This window comes from Excalfactoria chinensis, chromosome 3, assembly GCF_039878825.1.
Source record: "Excalfactoria chinensis isolate bCotChi1 chromosome 3, bCotChi1.hap2, whole genome shotgun sequence".
NCBI classification, from domain to species: domain Eukaryota; kingdom Metazoa; phylum Chordata; class Aves; order Galliformes; family Phasianidae; genus Excalfactoria; species Excalfactoria chinensis.
The window spans coordinates 11632897-11655687 of record NC_092827.1 but is presented as its reverse complement, the minus strand read 5'-3'; the positions used below and the strand labels follow the sequence as shown (position 1 = coordinate 11655687).

General features: G+C 38.6%; 1 protein-coding gene across 1 annotated transcript; it reads right to left on the bottom strand.

Annotated features, from left to right (window-relative positions):
• Window positions 1–17831: 17831 nt before the first annotated feature.
• Window positions 17832–22385, bottom strand: LOC140249451 (uncharacterized). Its single transcript, XM_072331026.1, has 2 exons — window positions 20246–22385; window positions 17832–19968 (listed from the first exon to the last, which is right to left on the bottom strand). Exons 1-2 carry the CDS (start codon window positions 22383–22385, stop codon window positions 18227–18229), a joined length of 3882 nt encoding a protein of 1293 aa, XP_072187127.1. The 3' UTR covers window positions 17832–18226.
• Window positions 22386–22791: the final 406 nt, after the last annotated feature.

The window sequence follows — 22791 nt, the reverse complement described above, 5'->3', positions numbered from 1 at the left end:
GCAAAGCACACTTTCTCCAGTAAACAGAGGAAGGCTGGCAAAGTATGGAGTGAGATCTCCAACACTAGCCTGACATCGTTTAGACTCAAAGTCATTTTGCTTTCTCCCCTGGCAGTTTCCCAGATTTGTGGACAGTTTGGTGATGCAGCTTTAGCTCCTTCAAATAAACTGCACCATTGCGACTGACAGCTTCATTGATAACCTCGTAAACTACAGGGAGAGAATGATGGGTGCTGCTCACAGACATGATATTCTATCAGAAGCCTATATTGATTCTTCTTCTTAAAAACTATACAACTATATTCTTAGTTTATCTTGTTACTGTGGTGTCATTATTTGGTTGTTAGAAGATCTTTGGTCTTGTAAAACAGTTACCTAGAATGCAGTATAGAAGGTGAAATTTTACTATTCCTAACCCAGGTGAATATGCACATTGCGCTTTCAAGACAAGAACAATTTGGAGAAAAAAAAAAAAAAAAAAAAAAAAAAAAGTAGTGACACACAAAATGCAGTTTCTTCTACACTTTTAGTCTTCAATTTTTTATTTGATAATTTGCTTATACACATTTACAGTTATTTCTTATGATTATAGATTTGATTCTAAATCTAAGCAGGTTTATATTATTAATAAAATTGCTGTGTGAATTGCTTTCATACATTAGCTTCAGTATTTATAGGCAAAACAAGCAATGAGATAAGTTTGTTTATGTATCTCTGAAATGAAAGTCATAATCTCTGACAAATTGTATTCTCACTGCACAGAGTAATTAGATAAAGATGCTTGTAGATTTCATACTTTCTGCTCTTCTCTAGTAATTTAAGTAATATTCTTTTGATAGCCAGAGATGTGCCTGTGTTAAACATAATCTATAAGTACAACAAGTATCATAATTTTACCACAAATTAGAGATATCACCTGATTTTCTGATGGTATATTAACAACAATCATTTATTAATTCAATGCTTTCCATTCAGGTATGATGATTCGTGCTCCTTATAAGGCAAATATTATAATAACACTAAAGAGTAAGCCCAAGCAAAAGGAATTAATCTGTCTTACTAACTGTCCTTGTATGATTCTGTAGTCCCATCTCCTTTGCACTGTGCTGACATGACAGGATTAAAATCCTTAGTCAGCTTAGGCAATGAGACATTCCATTTTATCTCCACGCATAGTAAAGTTCTCATTACATGGGTCAAAGCTATTTGTTGGTCATGTCTTGTCTGGCTCACTACAATTAAATCATAATTATTCACATTCTTTAAATCTGGGTTCAAGATCCTATTACTCCAACATGAAAAATAGCTGTTGTTTAGACAGCATAGCCTCAGCAATTCAGTTCCAGTCACACCATGTCTAACAATAAAGCCCTAGACCCCATGTAACTCAAAAAATTGCCAATTTCACACTTGATTTTCCACCAGCTCCACTCTGTAGATTTCCTGCTTCTTGTCTGTCTTTTTACAGAACTATTTTGGATCAAATAATCAATAATCACCCTGTTAAAAAAACAGTGTCTTGATTTAAACAGTATAATTCTTAAATCAAATTTTAAAGCTTTTGAGTTTGCCTTTCTCTAGATCAGTGATTTCAAGTTTTTTTCCACCTTACAACTTAAAGAAACAAGAAACTCTTCTTGTTTAGATGCAAAGTAACAAACTTTGATTCTGACAGTACCTCATTTCGACCAAGGGAACATACCACATCACTGAAAACCCATGCTCTGGACTTTATGTGGAAAACTTCAGGGAGCTGAACTATGAACCCTTGTTCTTTCCTAGGCTCTCCTTTGCCAGTAATTTTGACAGAGGAAATCTCATATAGTGAGGTGATAATGGTATCAGTATTTAAACAGAGTACATTTGTACTGTCAGAGGACATGCTTCCTTGGTTTCTTCTCAGAAACCCATTCATTTAATTGTCTGTCCACTCTCAGGCTCCCTTTTGCAGTCAATCAGACACTCTAGAGATGGAACTTAGACGTTCTTCAGAGGATAACTCACCCCAGGGTCATTCCCAAATAGCAAATTGGTTCTTCCATTACTATTTCAGCGACCTTTGTGTCTTCAGAGAGTCACTCACACTTTTGTAGCTCCCAAGACCATGTAGTATCTAATCCTATTTTCATCCTATTTTCATACTTTAAAAACAGACCTCACAGGATTTCAGATATTTCAAAATGAAATATATATATATATATATATATATATATATATATATATGCTTATAATTCTCCCTCACACACCAAGAGATAAGATGTATGGCTCAGAGAAGACCTTGTCCTTCTATGTTGTGATTATCTCTATCAGAGAGGAAAGTGGAGTGGACATTGTTTACTTCATATTTAGCAATGTTTCTGACACAATTCTAACATCCAAAAACATCCTTTGGTCATAATACTCATATAGACAAAATGAAGAGAACTGAACTGTATAGATAGCCTAAAAGGTGGTTTGAAAACTGTCTGACCACAGAGCTGAAAGGGCTGCGATAATAAACAAGCATTCTAGGTCTTACCTGACTACCAGTGAGATTCCTTAGGGGCAAAGATAGGCCCAATACTTTTTAAAAGATTTCAGTAATGGTCCAGTCTGTAGAGGACACAGAACTTATGGAAAAACAGATCAAGACAGTGGAGGGTAGGACTGCTATTCCGAAACCTCAAGATACCAGAGAAGTGGATTGTCAATAATCCCATGAAACTCAGCAAGGGCAAATGCAGAATCCTTCATCTGTGATGTAGTAAAGCCCTGGAGGGGGCTGGAGGCCATTGAGCTAGAAAGACTGTTCATCTTTGCAGAAAATGGACCTGGGCATCTTGCTGAACAAGATAACTTGAGACAATAGTGTTGCCTTGCAGCAAAGAATGCCAACTGCTTACAAATGGCACTTTGTAAGCAAAAATTATTTAAATAAAATAAAATTCAAAAGCAAAATGAAGAGATTGGGATATTCAGTGTCTTCTTTGCCTTGGTCTTTACTCAGCTTTCCCAGGTCAAGATGATCAGACACTGTATCAGACTGCCCAGAATGGCATCCATCCTTGAAGACTATTATAACAAGGTCCTAAAAAACCTACCTTAACTATAATCTTGGTCCTATTTTGAGCAGGAGTTTGGACCTGTCTTTCTCATACCTCAGGTTTCTATTCTGAATCACCAGAGTTAAGAGCTAAGCTAATGACACAGGAAAGAAGGGCTGAAAATCTCCTTTGGAAAAGGAACTTGTAGAAATAAATGATGAAAGAAATCAAAATTTGAAAATATTATTTTCAATACAATTGCCCTCAGTGTCATATTCATAACGTGCACCAGAGGACTGAGTCAGTTTGCAAGAAACGAAGGAAGGGAAATGATCTGAAAGAGAGAAAACAATACAATAAAAAGTGAAGATGAAAGTTGAAAAGGTTAAAAAAAAAAAAAAAAAAAAAAAAGGAGGGAGAAGAAGCCTGACAGACAGAGAGGCAAAGGCATATGAAACTGAAAATAGATGATAAGTAATAGTGCCTAGATAGAAAAGAAGAATTTAAAGCACTGAATGGAAACTGCTTACTGTTATCGCTTTTGCATTCTAATCTTTGTAGCTGCAGAGCTCTGAATTAGAGCACATTTCCCTACTGCCTCTATTATCATCGTTCCTTTAAAATCCACTCTCTGCCTGCCTATCTTATTACCTTTTCATTCAAAGCCCTGGCCTTTGACTGTCTGATTTGCCTTTGTCTCATTTAATATGACCCTCTTCCTTCTTCTTCATCTTTTCCTGTGGATCATATATGTCAGCATTTATTGCGGTGCATAAGAAAGCCTTTTTTTACCATAACCTGCCCATATTAAATTTAGTATGTATATTTCAGCCTGAAATATCTGAGACGCCAGTATCAGTACTGTCTGGATCCTTAATGGTATTCACAGAATACATATGAGATTTAGGATGTTCAGATAGTTGAAGTATTACAAATCCAAGCCTGTACTACACTCATTTTCTTTACCATGATCTTTTTCTTTTTTTTTCTTTTTTTTTTTTTTTTTTTAATTTTTGTATTCAGTATACACTGAACACATCCCTGTATATATCTCCACATACCTGAAATTTAATCATGTTAGACAGAGATTTGTTTTCCTGATGTGTTTACTGCTAATCTCAGATTACCACATGAAGAAAAATAAAGGAAAGAGGAATTCAAGAATCTACTGAGGTCACACCCAGAGAGTAGTGGTCAGCAGCTCAATTATCTGCCTGGAGACTGGTGACAAGTTGTGTCCCTTGGGGATCAGTAATGGTACCAGTGCTCTTTAATGTCTTAATCACTGACATGAACAGTGGAATTGCGTTCACCCTCGAGAAGTTTGTAGAGGACCCCAAGCTGTGTGGTATGATCAATTATGAATTTAGAATTTTCAATTACGAAAAAACACGTTTGTTTTTTTTTCAGTCTGAATTAGTTGTCTAGACTTCCTGATTTCATAGACTCATAGAATCATAGAGTCATCAAGATTAGAGAAGATCTCCAAGATCCAACTGTCCACCTTCCACCAATATTTCCCCTCTAAACGACGTTCCTTAGAACAACATCCAAATGTTTTTTGAACACCCTAAGGGATGGTAGCACCACCACATGCCTGAGTAGCCCATTTTGGCACCTGATCACTCATCTTGTAATAAGCAGTAAGCATTTCTGTGTGTCAGTTATCTCATCTGGTAATGTACTAGACACACTGGATTCTAAAACTGCTCTTGATGACTACAAAGGAAACAAAAGTTGGATGTCAGAGATGTACACATACACACAGACTACTAAGTTTCAGTAAAATTAATCTAATTCTGGCGAATTACATGTGTTACCATACACATTTCAGTTACCCAAGGTTGGAAAGAAACTGCATAAGATCATAGACAAGTGTTGCTGCTAATTCTGAGAAGTTTGATGCCTATTAATTCCTTGCTGAATTTAGATAAGCTCTCTGTTGGGAGTTAATCAACATGAAATGTATCATTTTATTCTACCACATATGACAGAATGAAAGATAATGGAAAGATCTTGGGAAAAAACAGTGAGTGATGTATTTTTAGAGGTGCTTTCCTGTGATTTGTAAGGTGAATCCCTTCTGTTTCTATTGACTTGGTTGTGCCACACTTGTATTTACATGTCACTGTCAGAAGGGTTGTTTATGGTCTCATCTCTCATTTCAACAAGAACAGTTCTACAGGTGACAACTTTTGTAACTATTTCAACAAAATGTTTCTATATAGATTTTTTTTTATTATATTCCCAAATTTAATACCATCAGTGCTTACGTAAACTTTAAAGTGAAACCAGAATTATATCCAGTATGCATAGGTACATGCACTAAGATGGCCATATTGATTACCACAGAGTCTTTTTCCTAATATTCTGCTCTATTCTCAGAACAAGATGGATAAATATCTTACACTGGACTGCACAAGCAAAATTAAGATTGCAGAAAATGAAAAATTATCAAAAACTATAAAAATGAGGATCAGATTAAGAAATAATGGGCATAGGATTTGATGAATGAGAAAAACAGACTCTGTCCACTTCCTGCTCTTATCAGTTTTCAAAGTTACGCAAAGCAGCCCTGAGAACAGGTAGGTATTACGTAAGTAATCCCAAACACTATTTTCTATCTGCTTATAGAGAAATAAAATTCAGCCAAAAAGTCATGGCAATTATTGTACCACACACTTCTAATACTGAAGAAATAGACAGAAAGAACAAGAGCACCAAGTGAAGCTCACTGGAATTGAGGAAATGTCAATATTACAATTGCCAAAGCAGAAACAGTGAAATGCTTATTATGTATTTTGATTTTAATGCACTGGCTGAATACAAGTTCACATGGCACTTTTTCTATCTTTTTGCTGTCAGTGCAGAGCCTGGGACCTGTCTGTGTAACAAGTATCTATTCAATAGCTATTTTCTTGCTTATGCTCAATAAGTAGTTCAGTGCACTACTTGCTGCACTTTATTTAAAGCCTGCTCTGAATACAGAGTTATTCATTTCCTTTGGCTGTTCTTTTGGTACTCATCAGTGAAGGATCTGAGTGTTTTACTTAAACTAATAGCTTCACTTTCACAGTCATCTGACAAAATTGTCATCTCCATTTTACAGACTGAGAACTGAGGCACACAGACACAAACAACCAAAGTGCCCACTAATTTTCTCATTCAATCAGAGATACACAGAATCTGTTTTTGTGGAGTGCTAAGAATTATACAGCAGATTAGATGTTCGAAGCAACATCCTATGGACAGCAGTGGCAGCTGTGAGTGAACACAAATCAGCATGATTCTGCAAATCAGACCTTGGTGCCTCAATGCAAGCAGTGAGAAAATAATGATCATATATAATCATGTGTGTGTCTACATGGCACGTTGCAAATCCATGAGCAATATCTAGGCTGTGAAGGAAGAAATGGGTTACAAGAAACAGTACAATTATGTTAATACAACATACTACCTTAACCATTTGGCCCTTCAAAGTAGGATGTTTCAAACTTGCTGCAGCATTCTGCTGGCTTCTCCCAAAACCATCCCACCCCATCTAACATTTTTCTTTTGCACTCACTGTACTTACACTACAATGTGCCTTCTGCTACAAACAACTCTGGAAAGCCAATGACAGTGACAAGGAGGGCTTTTTGTGACTGTACAATCCTGATCTACTCCCCAAGGTGTGTCCTTCCTCTGCAGTATATAATAAAGTATTGCTCAGAATAAATAAATAAATAAATAAATAAATAAATAAAGTATGTAATAATGTAACTATATCCAAAAGTCTGGGCACTCAAAAGACAAATTTAGATAGCACTGCCATTTCATTGAGTGCTTCATGGGTAGCTCTACTGAGCAAACTACTCAGCTAAAAATAAATAAATAAATAAATAAATAAATAAATAAATAAAACAACTCCCTCTCACTTCCTACTGAATGAAGAAGAAGAAAAAAAGAAAAAGAAAAAAAAAAGCATTTAAAAAACAACAACAGCAAAAACTGGAAAGGAAGAAAGTAAGCAAGTAAGAGAGAGAAAAAGACAAAGGCTGCTGAAAACACCCAGTGGTCCAATCCTGGTAAAATTACCCACAACTGAAACAGAGTATCAAGTTTGACAATCTAGAAATTCAATTTAATTTAAATTTTTAGATCTGTGTTTGGCATTTTGGTATATTATATTAAGCCATTTATTATACAGCTATACTTATTAAGACACAGCAATAATCCTTAGAAACTGAGTATACAAACTATGCATCCTTTGCATCTGGCTAAAACAAACACATTTAATTGCTTGGTTAATGATAGCTGACTACTAAGTGTAATTAAATATTACACACTTAAAAATGGATTAGGATAAAACCCCAAAGCAGCTTCTTCTGATTTTCATAATGAAAGAGAACAAATGTTTGTTTTGTGTTTTTTTTCTCTAGCTTTTAGATTACAAAATTGCAGAAATCAGTGATGAAGATATTCCTCCATGCTTTTTTTTTTCCTCCATATATTTCTAGGAGCCTTAAAACATATGACCACGGACTTTTCAATCTTGCTTCTTTGTTTTTACCCTAATCTTAGAACAGGAAGCTGGCAAATGTGTGAAGCAAATTCATGAATTTTAAATGTGACATGGAAGAGCAGCTTAGCTAAGGTGTTGGCCTTTTCATAGTTTTAAATTCATCAGATATCTGTTCCACAGCCATTTTAGGCAGGAGGATCAAAGGGATTAACTAACTCTAGAAAACATTAATAAAAAGGAATTTTCAACGTTTAACAATGCTACTAGCTTCATAATTGAGAACCATTAAGAAGAAATATTTCAAGTGCGTGTCAAAATATTGTTAGTTGACAGAGCAATTGAAAACAACAGCAAATAAAAACATTCTCAAGGATGAAAGAAATAAAGCAAAGTGTCACATGACTGTGTGCATATTTATGTTAAGATCTACAACACTAAACAGCAGACTTGATATTGGCTATAATTCAGTGCAGGTAATTTGGACTCCTGACTCAGTGTACAGTCTCAGCAAACTCCTGAGTACCTGTCTCAAATTTGTGACATACAATCCAGTCTCCCTACTGTATACTTAATGGAAGGAGAAAGAAAATGATGAAAATAATCCATTTTATATACTTTCCTCTCTATATCAAACAACCCTGTGCACAGTTATATACTTAAATATCCTTCTTGTAGAGTATAATGGGAAGCAGATGGGAATACTAAGTTCTTATGCATATTTGGGATGTTTCAGAATGGCATTTCTGACCTCTAATTCAAATTACAGATAAAATAATAATAATGGAACCATAAACCAGAGAAGCAGATCATAGTTATAAAGTATGTGTGCTGAAGCAGACTGCAACTCTTCTCCTGAAAGCAAATCACTATGCAGCCAGCTATCCCTTTCAGGATAAACAGAGAACTCAGTTATCATTCTTCCCTGAAGTTCGTCTCCAGAAGAGTTTTTAAGTTAAACAAAAGCAACTCAATTAATAAAGGTGCCTGCAGGGTTATTAAGCACTGCCATGCTAAAGGTCATCTTTGTTATTGTCCAGATCTTGGATAGGTTTTACAATTCAAGTCACAGTTTGGTCAGGAGACAGCAAACATATTTCCAATTGCAAACATTTATTGATAGCTATAACTGAGTCTGAAAGATAAGGAGCAATTATGACAACATACAGCTAAGCAATATACTTAAAGGGGTAATTGATATTTACAACTTACAGTCAGCCTTTCAGGCAATTCTGTTTTGATTTTACTCCAGCTCCTTATATCTTGCATCTGGGAGTTAAGGTATTCAATAGTAAGAAACCAAGTGCCATTATAGACAGGTCGCAACTGGCTGCTTTGGTCAGAAGGTGATATGAAGAAAAATTATGGGCAGAGTTTCATTAGCTGGAAAGGAAATTAGAAGTATTCAGTGTGAAAAGATATAAATAAAGAATTAAATCCTATGAGAGGAGCAATTATAATCTAAAGTTTAGCAAGACAGAGGTTTTTGGAGAAGTGGTGTATTTATGCCCTCCTTCCAAATATGCAGTGTGCATACTGCCACTGGTGTCTCCAGTTGGAAACAACGAACCTTTGAAAGGGAATCCACCAACTGGAAATTTAGCCCCTGGTAGTGACTGCTCCATAGAACAGTTTCTTACTGAATTAAACCCTCCTGGCTCTATACTGCAGAAAATGACTCTTGGTTGTAAAGCATCTTCTGGAAAACTTCCTTCCACCTGCTGTTTATGACACTGTGAAAATGTTGAGGAAGTTCTCATATAAAACTGATGTCTGTGAACTCACATTTGGCACACTGCAGTGCTAAAAGAAATTCATTCACAGGCATTAAATACATTCAGATAAGGAATATAAGAGGTGCACTGTATGCCATATTAATCAGATGGAAGAGACATGATTAAAAGGAGGGAGATAGTTAGGGAAGTTGTTCAAGGCTGGCCCAGCACTGTAAGACAGAAGAAAAATTAAAATTCTTCAAAAGAAAGCCATGCTTACCACCACCACTAACTTGGGAAAAATTGAATGTTACATACATACTCTGAAGTTGTTCATACTCATTTGGAAATTGTACTCCAGTATATCTTTGTACATTTGAATTCAAATAAATAGAATCTTTATCACAGTGATGGAAAAAAATAAATAAATCAGTAATTAGAATTGAGCTCTTTCTTATTCCTGAAGGATTTTTTGTTGTTGTTGTTTCATAGATGCCAGCCACACACTTTATGTAATACAAAACTGAGAAAGTAAACATGCATTTTGAATTCCTTGGGACATTTCAACTGCTTTGAGTAGTTCATATGCTAATGAAAGAAGGCGTTCCTCAACTGCAGCTAAGAAAACCAAGGCTCCTTTTTGAAAGTTAAAAACAAAATGAGCATATACGGAAATGACTGTGGTTTTACTCTGAAATTATTTAGGAATAATGTTGTGGAACTCTGTTTGGATGGTCACTGCAGGTATCAACAATGTCAGAGGTAAAGTTACGCTCCACCTTTTTTTTTTATTTATCAAATCTGTAGGAGTTTTCCCCCACACAATCTGTGCTGTAGTTAAAAAAAGCAGTATGTTCTTGCATGTGATAGTTTGGGTAGACAGTTGTTTATTGAGTTCTGCAGCTTTTCTACAAAGAGTTCAAAACATGAAGTAAAATTCTTCAAAACATGAAAATCTCTACTAATACATTTCCTTTCAAATACACTTTTTTATTCCTATGCCTTTTTTACAAAGGTTACCTTTCTTATAGAAGGGGTTACCCTTCTTACAGACCTTTCATCCCCTGAGTTACGTTCAGCACTGGGAGTTTAGAAGTGAAACACAACACATACAAATATCTTGGCGAAATGAAAGAAAGAAATTATTTATTGAAAGAATAAGCCACTTCCTGGCTTTACTAAGGAATGAGATCAGAAACTACGTAGGTTCCTTATATAGATTATGTATCTATACTAAGTCCTTCCCCCCCCCCCCCCCCCCCCCCATAAGCATTGCTAATGAATCTTTATGGATATGTGGAGCTCCTTAAGACCCTGGATTTGATTCTTTCAAGATCTGCTAGGAGAGCTTGGCACCAGCTTTGGCATTAATGCTATCCTTTAGGCAATGATTGGATTAGTAAAAAATCCACTTTGTTATAAATGAAAAACATTCAATGACAAGTTCGCTTTCCACACATTGTTCTATAACCATTGCTGGAAAATCTATCTGTAGAAGGACTACCTACATAGATTAAGCTGTCCGACATTAATTCATGAAGTCAATGGATGGTCTGATGACAAACTAATAAAAAAAACAATAGGGAAAAAAGCACATACATAGTTGTTTTTTGAATATTATTTAGTTAAGCTTACAATGTTCTGATTTTAATACGTTAGACTACATTCTCCTCAATGTGAAATGCATAATTTTTTGTAATTGTTGATTTAGGTGTTGTAAGACAAAAGAATGGATTTTCAGTGAAAATCCTTCTTTCTGATTGTACAGCTTTTAGTAATGAGGGTGATTTTATTCTTGCTACAGTTTTGTAGCTTTATACACCCTGCTTTTGTATATGCTCCCACACACATACCCACATGCATATCCAAGGCTGACCTTTGTAGCTATGAATATTTGGCATGGAGATGTTTTATGACTGAATTATTCACATTTATAAACTAAAAAGTTCATTATAGATAAACCTCTAATTTGCAAATGGGAGACATTATTATTATTATTCTCCATAGAAATAAAATTAATAACTTTAAAATTTGACATTTCCCCCCAGTACTTTTAAAATGAATGTAAATTTTAAAAGGCCATACTTACACCTCACTTACTGGGCTTTTAGCAGCTGCAAAATACCATCAGTGGAAAACTTACTGCAAACTGGGAACATTATAACATTATAAAGACTAAGATTTCTAATGGACACAGAAAGGGGACTGAGAGGAAGCAAGAGCAAACTGATATACTGAATCACAATTCTGTGATTCTGTGAAGTAAATTGTCTTGCTGTTCCACTATATGATATGCACTTTGCACAACATAATATTAATGAATTTTTAAAAATAGTACAAAATTCATGCAAAAAGAGAAAAAAATATGTGGCTCTATTATGTAAGTATACATGTGTTTGTATAAAACTGTCTCTATGACATTGAATATCATACTCATGTTCCTATGTATGAGGTTTTATCCAAAAGAAATGCCTTCTATATTGTATTGGCCCACGACACCATAGGCGGATGTTAGCAGTGTAAAAGTAGACTGAATCTTCCCGCCAGTACTCCACTACATTTTGCTGTCATGTGACAGATGGCAGCAGAGGGGCAATCTGACAAAATGGCGCCTGATATGGGAGTATGTAAGCAAAAGCAAAGGCATGTCACCGAATTCCTCCATGTGGAAAAATGCGACCCATTGGCATTCATCAGTGCTTGCTGAATGTTTATGAAGATCAAACAGTGGATGTGAGCAAAGTGAGGCTGTGAATGCTATGTTTCAGCAGTGACAACAGCAATAGTTGGTCATCTTCACTGATGAGGATAATTATGAGCGTGGCATGCAGGCTCTTGTTCATCACTGGTGAGAATGCATAGCTAATTGAGGTCACTATGCTGAAAAGCAGTTTTGTAGCTGAGAATATCCCTGTCAAAGAGTGTTATTATGCTCATTGTATCTGTTCTGATTTCATTGGAAATAAATAGGAGGCATTATTTTTGGAGCAAACTACACAGAAAGAGGAGGGAGAGCGAGAGAAAAGCATATATGCACACCAGTACATTACAGTGACCATAATGTGGAATTTAGTGCTCTAAAATTGGCTGAAATACAGAATTCTAGAAGGTGAGAGGGCATTACAAGAAAGCATTGGTGTGTATTCAATCTGCTTGTATTATCTGTCTTTTTACTCAGCATCTGTCTGCTCTCAAACACAGGAAATTGGTAGATACTAGTAATGACCCAGCACTGATGTTCTTACATTCTCATTGTAAATCATTTTATATTTTCAATACCTGAAAGATCCTGTCTGATAATAATAAGCACGTATTACTCAGTGCCTGGGCTCTCCAAAGTCTGTCTTGCTGTGGGATGAGTGCTTCAGAGTGGATGTGTTACATTCCATTTATTGAAAACCAGACCCTTACATATATAGGGCTTCAAACAAGGATGATCTCTTTTTTGAAGTCAGTCCCTCTGTGACAGATTTACCTGCATATCAGGGTACGAGTTATTTTATGAAAGTACAGGTCTTGCCCTTTCTTTCCCATTGTAGTTCTTGCCACCAGAACGTATCATCACATGATCGTGACATGCTATCACTCTTCCTTAGACAATGGGCCTTCATTTTCCCTGGCAGCAGATGAATACGGTTTTAGCAGTTTATCCATAAAATACCCTCATCCTTTGTTTGTTGTTTTGGCTGCTTACAAGATTGCTTGTTGGCCTCAGATTGACATTGTTCATTATTTAAAATAGTTAATGCTGTTATCTCTGAGATCAGGTTCACTGAGCCTTATTCAGACAACTGCATGATTGAATGCCATCTTTCCAGATTGCCTTCTACTATTTTTTCATCCCGCCCTCAACCCTTCCCTGCCCCTCTCCCCCGAAACCACCATTCATTTATATCTGCTGTGCTCTGAGTGCATTTCCTGCTTGAATAAAAAATTTCAAAAATTTTCTTAGGTCATTAATAATTTCATTCTCAAAATGATTCATGAAGTCATATTTATAAAGGCAATATTCCTACAGCTCAGATAGTCTGGGAACATCTTTTATATATCAGTAAGGTGATTCATTAGACCTAAATAATATCCAATTCTTTAAATATTCATCAGTAAAAACAGGTTGCATACAAATATATATACATATCCATATAAGTGAATGTATACTTTTTGTATGCATGAAAATCTTATTGTCACAGGTTCTGCAACAGTAATTTTTCCAGGATCTATAAACACTGGTTCATTAAGGTGAATAAGTCTTGAGGTAGAACATAAAAAATTGTACATACAGGACACTTCATCCATGCCATCTCAATTTAAACACTGAGTTAGAAACTGTAAATACTTAGAATCATAGAATAACGGAATTTTTAGAGTTGAAAAGGACGTTTAAAGTTCATCTAGTCCAGCTCTTCTGCAATGAACAGGGACATCCACAGCTATAACAGGTTGCTCAGATCCTGGTCCAGCCTCACCCTGAAAGTCTCCAGGGACGGGGCATCAACCACACATCTGAGTAGTCTGTTCCAGTGCCTCACCACCCTCAGTATGCAAGATTTTTTCCTTGTATCTAACCTAACTCTCCTCTCTCTAAGTCTGAAACCATTTCTCCTTGCTCTACCACCACAGACCCTGATAAAGCAGGGCTGTATTCTCCTTTCATTCTCCAGCTTGTATTGGTGCTTACATATCCAGTAGTATGCTATATATTTTTTTCCTTTCCTTTTAAGCCTGAGTCAACACAGCCATGCCATCTTCATTTAGTGCTGCAAATATTTCATTTTTCATAAAGAGACCTTTCTAAGTATTTTGCATACTCTTTAAAGCTAGCAAAATGAGTGGTAATTACCATATAGATTTACAGACATTAGTAGGACTCTCCTAATCCTGATGATAAACAGTTATCACAAACACAACACATACACACAAACACACACACAAACACACACAAAGAAAAATTATATTGTTAGCAATAATCTTGAACTCCTCTGTGAATACTGGAAACAACATGAGATCACTGTATCTCTTACACATTATATTTGAATACTGTGTCACTCCAGTACAGGTAAAATGCTCAGGTAAAAAATGAATATAATTTTATGTGAATCAAGCTGAATTGGTCTCCCTGCTTTCTGTACATCAGAATGAGTAAACCAACATTCAGCTCCAGCTATTCATTCCTGTGCTCCAGACAAAATATAATTTTCCAGTTTTATTATAGAATCACAAATAGCTGAGGTTAGGAAAGAGCTCTTGAGAAAATCTCATTCAAACCCCTGCTACAAACGGGAGTTGTTAGTCAACCACATTTTAGCACTACATTAATTTTGTGTTAGAATATAGCATGTGACTATCAGGTTAAATGTCTCACAAAATTGTAAGTACAGTATCTAAATTCTGTTGTTTTTATTAATCATGTTTAGCATCTCATCTTTCAAAAGTCCACACTGGACAATCTTCATTTTAGCATCACATGCTTATCATGTCTGGGTATGAAGTCAATTAAATGAACTCATATTTACATTAATATTATTTTTTAGTATTTTAAATTGTTTGAGCATCATATGGCTTCCTGTTGATATGAAATGTGTAAAACTCAAATTTGTTTACTATTGTTATTATTGTTGCATTTTAGGGTTAAATTTTCAACTTGACTGGCTTAAATGGCTAATTTTTTAAACTTCCCACTTAAATATGTGGATGCACATTCAGCAGCAACTCTCAGCAGGGCTGCAGTCTTCTGTATGCAGATGTTAAATCCTATAACACACTTCCTCAGCTCTGACTTTTTACAGACAGATCAGGCCTCATCATCATAAGGGAAACTGGGGGACTAAGAAAGTTATCTAACCTTTTTCTTCATCTTGCCAAACAGTGATCATGTCCCTCCATTCCCTAACAGTAATATCCATAAAATACTTCAAAGAGTGAAAATATCAACCTTGTTTCTAGCTGCAAACTGCACAAGAGAAATGTTAGCCACTTGAAAAAAATCGTATGTGGAAGTTTTCTTATTCTGTAATTTCTGCTTCTTTTGAGTTACATACTGTTAATTTTTGTCATGCTTGCCATTTTATGTGTTAAACTCCAGAAATAATTCTTCAACATCTCCCTGTTTAGAGTTTCATTTTCTTGTATCAAGCCCAGATAGAATCAACTAAAAGAGCTAGTCTCGCTAATGCCTGAAAATACAATAGGTAGTACTGACATACTAGCCTTTTTCTGGTTAAAGGAATAGAAAATCTCTCAGATGTGGTCCCTGGGCCATACATAGCTTAGTTCCATACTGACCTTAAGTCATTACCACTTAGCAGGTGTCTTTTGACCTAGGGGAAATCAGTTTGCTTTCAAACTCCATTTCCTGAAACATGCTAGACTCCCTGTGTATCCATATATCTCAGCTGCAAGGCTCAGCATTGAGAATTGGGTGAGCATGGTCACTTACTTAATAACATATTTGCTCTTGTAGAAACAACTTCTTCATAGCAGAGATGAATCACGGTGGTGAAAGATGCATATAAAAGCCTTACTGAAAAACTGGACAGGCCTTTTCCTCTTGATAGGCAGGAGAGACACGTTTCCAGTACGTACTATCTTAAAAAATCATAATAAAAATGTCACCATACAAAGGAATGCAAATTCAGGGCTTGAGGAGAAAAGAAAGAACTAATGGCCTTTCTAGTTGTTTTAGTCCTGTTTTGAAAATTTTAGGGTACTTCTTTAGATTTAAATTGTCTCATCCTAAAAAAAGCTAATAATCACCAACTGTTATTGAAGCAATTAATTCTAATTAACTTCTCATTAACACTCAATTAAAATGCCAGTCCACATATACCCAATGGGAAGAAATAAATGGGATGAACAATTGATATTCTGGGCTACTATATGGAATTTCTTTCCTTGAAGCTGTGTTCAGCATCAAGAATGTCTCATCTGAGTGTGTCAAAAATCTCCTCAGTGTTCTCCTATATAGATTAGTATAAATCTCTTCTAATATTTCTGGTAAATGTGCTCTTAAATCAGGATATTCTCACTTGACGAAATAATCACATATTTGAAAACTAATTTTAAATTGAAAAAGAATTTAAGATGCCACTTAAATGTTCTCTCAATAGGAGTATTACTGCACCAACTGTTATCCTTTGTGTTTTATGGACAGATGGAAAATAAAGTGTATACTGATGCACACAACATGTGGAATAAACAGGAAGATCTGGAGATCTGTATATAAAGCTGGGAGGAGTGGCTGACACACCACAAGGCTGTGCTACTTATTCAGTGAGACCTGAACAGGACTGTGAGTTGGGTGGAGAGGAATCTGATGAGGCTCTACAAAATCAAGTGTAGAGTCCTACACCTGGGAACGAATAACTGCATTAATTAGAACAGGTTAGGGAATAACCTGCTGGAAGGGAGCTATGCAGATAAGGATCTGGGTCTCTTGCTGGGCAGCAAGTGTACCATGAGCCAGCAGTGTGTCTGTGTAGCCAAGGCCAATGGTATCCTAGGGTGCATTAAGAAGTGTGGCCTGCAGACTGAGGGAAGGGATCCTTCCACTCAACTCTGCCCTGGTGAGGCCACCTCTGGATTAACTGTGTCCAGTTCTGGGCTCCCCGATTCAGCAAATACAGAGAGCTTCTAGAAGGAGCCCATAGGAGGGACACAAAGATGATCAGAGTCCTGAAGCATCTCCCTCATGAGGAAAGACTGAGAGACCTGAGAGTGTTCATCCTGGACAAGACTGAGATGGGATCTTATTACTGTTTATATATATATATTTTATATATATATATATATTACTGTTTATATATATATACTTTTATTTATATATATATATAAAAGAGTATATGTGTATATATATATAAGTGTGTATATATATATGTGTGTGTATATATATGTGTGTATATATATATATAAGTGTATATATATATCTATAAGTGTGTGTGTATATATATATATATATATATATATATATATATATATATGGGAGTCAAACAAATGTAGCCAGGCTCTTATGCCCAGCAACAAACAAAGGGCAATGGGCATGAACGGGAACACATGAAGTTCCATACAAAGATGAGCAAGATCGTACTGTGAGGGTGACAGAGCACTGGAACAGGCTGCCCAGTGAGGTTGTGGAGTATTCTTCTCTGGAGATATTCAAAACCCACCTGGATGCTTGCCTGTGCAACCTATGGTAGAAAGCATGTTTTAGCAGGGGCTTGGACTAGATGATCCACAGAGTTGCCTCCCAGCCCCTATGATTCTGTGAAAGTTCTTTCTGAGAATAAGGACTAAAGTGACACTGTTAATTGAATTCACTTCTGCTACAGAATTTGGCATTATCTGTAAGTGTTATTACAGAATTTCTAGCTCCAGTGATTTTACAGTGAATTTTCACAATGGATAGTGTTTTATATCAAGTCACAGATGCTGGAATCAAATCAACTTTTCCTCATAAAAGTTTCTCTCATGTTGGCAAAGGAGAACTTGTGAGCTAATGAAAGGAAAAAAAACATGGATTATGTTACCTTAATCAAGTAACCTTAAGGAATCACGTCCTTTGTAATGTGCTTCCGATGGCCCCGTGGCCAAGTTACGCACTGCTTACACCAATGTGGTGGGTGGTAAAATGGCATTTAATTAACCTCGTGAGTCCCTTATATAGGGCTCCTATTTCATCTAATACATATGCATTACTGAGCATGGGAAGACCTATCGCGTTACAGCACGAGATCTCGCTGATGCCTAATACAACATTTCCCCCTCCCCATGCTCAATAAAGTCATGTCCCGTTACAACGCGAACGCTAGTCCTAAACCTAATATATAAAAATGTTAGTCTCCATATAAATCTAAAATATATAAGTTATCTAAAAAGTGAGGTAGACAAGCTACAATTCATGCAGAGGTAGGTAGTGCAATGTCTAATAATATTAGTGGTTTTCTAATTATTATATCCAAGGCATCTTGGGTTTATACAGTTCCTTCTTCTTCTTAAAGCTTATCATATATCCGTTGGCACTCCATTTTGTCATTAAATATTCTTTCTATCATACGCTGTAAACAACCCTGGATACATTGAAACACACAAGGTAGGCAAATCATTAAAGCTAAGAAAACTAAAATCCCTATAATTAATACTTTAAGAAACTGTTTAAGCCATGGGCCAATATTACCAAATAGTCCATCCAGCCAGCTGCCGAATGCATCATCAATTGCAATTTTCTTGGTATGCTCTTGCATCCACTCCAACTTCTTATGAATTGAATCACTGTGGTCGCTCAGATTGAAGCAGCACATCCCTTCAAAGTCCTTGCATCCGTGCCCTTGGGCCAGTAGCAGAAAGTCTATCGCAGCTCTGTTCTGGAGAACAGCATGTCTGATGTTATTAATGTCCATCAGGAGTTCCGACAAGACCATTGTGGTGACATTAGCTTCTTTCGCAGACCAACAAGCCAATCTCTCAATTTCTCTCAGCGCCTGGGCTGCAGCTACTCCTGGGGCTAATATTGACGCAAAGATTCTGGCTGTGGGACCCCACAACTGAACCTCATCCCCACAATCCCGATCCAGATTTTTTATTGATCGTTTCTGGCGTTGCACTCGAACCATGCTTTTCATAACATTAATCACCGCAGAATGATTGGGAGCCAACAGTGTCAATTTTCCCAAATAACACGGACCCCCAACTGGATTCTTTGGTATCCCTTGCCAAGCTCTATCCCCACATATCAAGAATATACCCTTAGGAAGAGCTTTGGCTGTACCATTGTTCCATAATCCTTCCCCAGTCAAAGGTTCCTTCCGAGCACAACAACCAGAGCATGCTAGATTGTCAGGACCCCAATAGCATGAGATATTATAGTTGGACCCGTTAGGATGACGTACCACATGCTTCTGATTGTAAGAGAGCCAATTCCCACCCTCCTTTATGCAATGGTCTGCAAATGCATTCTCGGAGCCATCCCCGGAACAAGGACGAGAGAATCCCTCCACCCTTTCAGCAGAAAAACCACAATATGCCCCTGACAACCTATATGTGTCATATCGAATGGGGTTAACTAAAGTGAAAGTTTCGGATCCAATTCTTCTCTGTAATGGTGTCCTATTCCCAAGCAGGCCCTGCCATACCTTATGATTAGACAATTGACCCGGTGTCTTAAAACCCGAAAAATATAGACATCTAACTGGACGTTCCCACTTCTGAGTTTTCTTATTCCATGTTACATTACCGACTGATTGGGATCCAAGCAGCTGCAACTCTGGTGGATCCCATGGTAGGGAGGTATTCAAAGATCTAATAAGGCATGCAGACATTCTGGCCCAATGAGTGAAGTTAGACTCAAACGCCTTCATAAAGAAAACTGTGCTCACTGCATCTTTCTCGCATTTGTTCTTTCGCACGTATCCGTTAAACTCCTCTGGGTCCCACCTGGGTACACCAATAAGGCATGTACTAAACGGTGATGAGGCTGACTGTAAACTCAGGCAGAAATCTTTCTGCCCAGTTCGATTAGACCATGTGACCCAAATATTTTCTGGTTGTGACATGAGATGAGCACCCTCTCCCCCTGTAACAAACACAAATACATAAAAACACACAACAAGCGATACAACAAATGTCCTTCTCGTAGGTACAAGCAGTGGTTCTTTATCTGTTCCTTTCTTCTTTCCTGAAGAGTCACTTCGCGGTTGCGGCTGGCGGGTTCCCCAATCAGAAGCTCCATAATGACAGGCTTGTCCAAGGAGCCATCCCTATTGATAACAGTGATCTCTACCAATTCCGCTGACTCGCCAGTTGACATTGTACCCCCAACCCCAGAGATGGTTGTCGCTGAGTTAAGCACAGGCCAATCTGGTGGCCAGTCCTTTTTTGCTACCACCGTAACATCTGCCCCTGAATCAAGCAAGGCAGTGGTAAGGATGGAGCGAGGGATCTTGTCATATTGCAAATATCCCATATAAGTCAAGATTATATCGATTAGGGGGCGTTGGCTAAGATCCATAGTTAACGCCACCGTGGGCGAGAGATTTGGTCTCTCCCCCTGCCTGAGTTCGACGGGGTGACTGGCCCAACTTCTTGATCGTGGGAAGGACCCTGGGCCCAAGGTGCCTTCCCAATTTCGTTTCCCTGCGGCATGAGAGTAAATCTTCGGCAGAATCGGGCTTCATGACCCAGCTTCCCGCAGGCTTGGCATTTTTCTCTAACCTTATACCGTCTCTCTGGAGCTGTACACTGGTTCTTGTAATGACCTATCTGGCCACATTTAAAGCAGGGGTTCTTAGATTGATTATTTTGTGCGGTCATAACCGAAAGCCATGCCTTTGTCAGGCCATCACTGGGCAATGGTGTTGCTTGTTGTTTGTCCAGCACATACTTAATAATTTCACCCGGAGTCTCCAGATCATCAGGAGCCGCCCGAATGATATCTCTAATATTCTGATGAGACTTTTGCTTAAGACAATCTTTTATAACGGAAGATAATGCTTCCTTAGGTAGTTCTGATCCTTCTACTGCCTGTATCAATCGATTGGCAAATTCAGAGAATGTTTCTGAGGGACCCTGCTTTATCTCTGACCACGGGGAAACAGGTTCTGCTTTTCTTACAAAGTTTCTAAAAGCAGTAGAAGCCGCCCCCGTGGAGGCAAGTAATTCTCCCGGACGGAGGAGCCTAAGCTGCTTCTCTGCAGATCCAGCCAGATCTGCATCCGTTCCTAAAAGCCTCATTAAACTAGTTTTCGGATCTCCCTCCTTCCCATTCGCTGGGTGGTTCGGATCACAAGCAGTCTGTGCTACAACAGCCTTAAGTTGTACCGTCCACTCCTCCTTCCACACAGTAAACTGTACTGGTTCAAGGACAACTCTCATAAGGCTTTCAATATCATATGGCAGTAGGGGACCCGGGGCCATAAGAGCCTCAAAGGTACTCATAGTCATCGGGGACCTCAAGCCCTTTTTCTCAATTGCCTCTATAAACCGAGTCACTGCTTTCGCTTCCAAAGGCACCCAAACTGGTCCTTTCTTCTGGACGACTATCGAAAACACCGCCCAGTCCCGTTCCTTAAGCCCCAACCCTCTCATTGATTCACGGATATCCGACCAATCGGTGGGCTTGCGAGAATCCTCTCGCTCCTCCCTCCTCCGGGGAGACGCGACCAATTGGGTGGGGGTAGGCGGAACCTTTCGTTCCTCCTCTTTTTCCTCCCCCTTCTGGGGAGGCGGGACCGACAGGGCAGGGGTAGGCATTTCCTTTCTTTCCGTCCCTCTCTCCTCCCCCTTCTGGGGAAACGGGACCGGCAGGGTGGGGGCAGGCAATTCCTTTCTCTCCACCCCTCTCTCCTCCCCCTCCTCGGGAGATAAGACAAACGGGGTGGGGATAGGCAATTTTCTTTCCTCCGCTTTTTTCTCACCCTTCTCGGGACGAGATCCCTCCTCCGGAGGTGGGTCTGGGGGTGGCTCAACGCCTCCACGGCGCGCCTCCCCACACGACTCTCCCTCCCTCGGACAAATTCCATCCCCCTCAGGCGAGTAAAAGCTTTGCAAAGAGGGGTATAGGCGGGGATAATATGGTGGCACCTCCCCAGATGACACAACTTCCGCCTTCTCTTCCGGAGTTGTTTCGGGCGCGGCCATGGCCATTGTGAAAACGGCCGGCGTGGCCGGCGCCATTTTGGGTGCAGAGTCGCCGCCAGAAAGCGATTCCTCCGCACCCCCCGGGACCCCGGACGTCCCAGTATCCAGACCAAAAACCCCAGTCGCGATGGCCTGGACTTGTTTCTCCTCCTTAGCGGCTTTAAGAGCACCCAGGACCAAACCCCAGGTTTTTAACTCCTCCGCTTTATACTCGTGCATTGCTCTATGGAGCATGGCAGCGGTGAAAGAATCCCACCGCTCCGAATCGAGCAGATTACTAGGGGAGGGTAAAATCTGCGCCACCTCCAAACAGGAGATGACGGCAGCTATATCCTTCTTAGAAGGAACATTTCTAACGCAGTGAGTTTTACAAACTCGTGATACTACCTTAATGACGGAATCCATTGTTTTTTCTGGTGCGCGACACCGTACGTCCTTGCACCCTTTGTATATACTCGAGACCTGTAGTCCCGCAGTCTTCCACGGTCCTCGTTTTCTTACGACCGAACCGCAGGTCATCAGCTGCTTCAATTTCCGCCCACCGAGGCGCTTCTACGGGATCTAACCGTAGGACTTGCGTCCGCCACGCAGTTAGCCGTCGCACACTACCCCCAGGACGTGCCTCAGAGAGGGCACCAAATGTTACCTTAATCAAGTAACCTTAAGGAATCACGTCCTTTGTAATGTGCTTCCGACGGCCCCGTGGCCAAGTTACGCACTGCTTACACCAATGTGGTGGGTGGTAAAATGGCATTTAATTAACCTCGTGAGTCCCTTATATAGGGCTCCTATTTCATCTAATACATATGCATTACTGAGCATGGGAAGACCTATCGCGTTACAGCACGAGATCTCGCTGATGCCTAATACAACAGATTACTAGCCTGTGTGAGGAGAAGATGAGCTTTTGTCATTGTTTGCATAG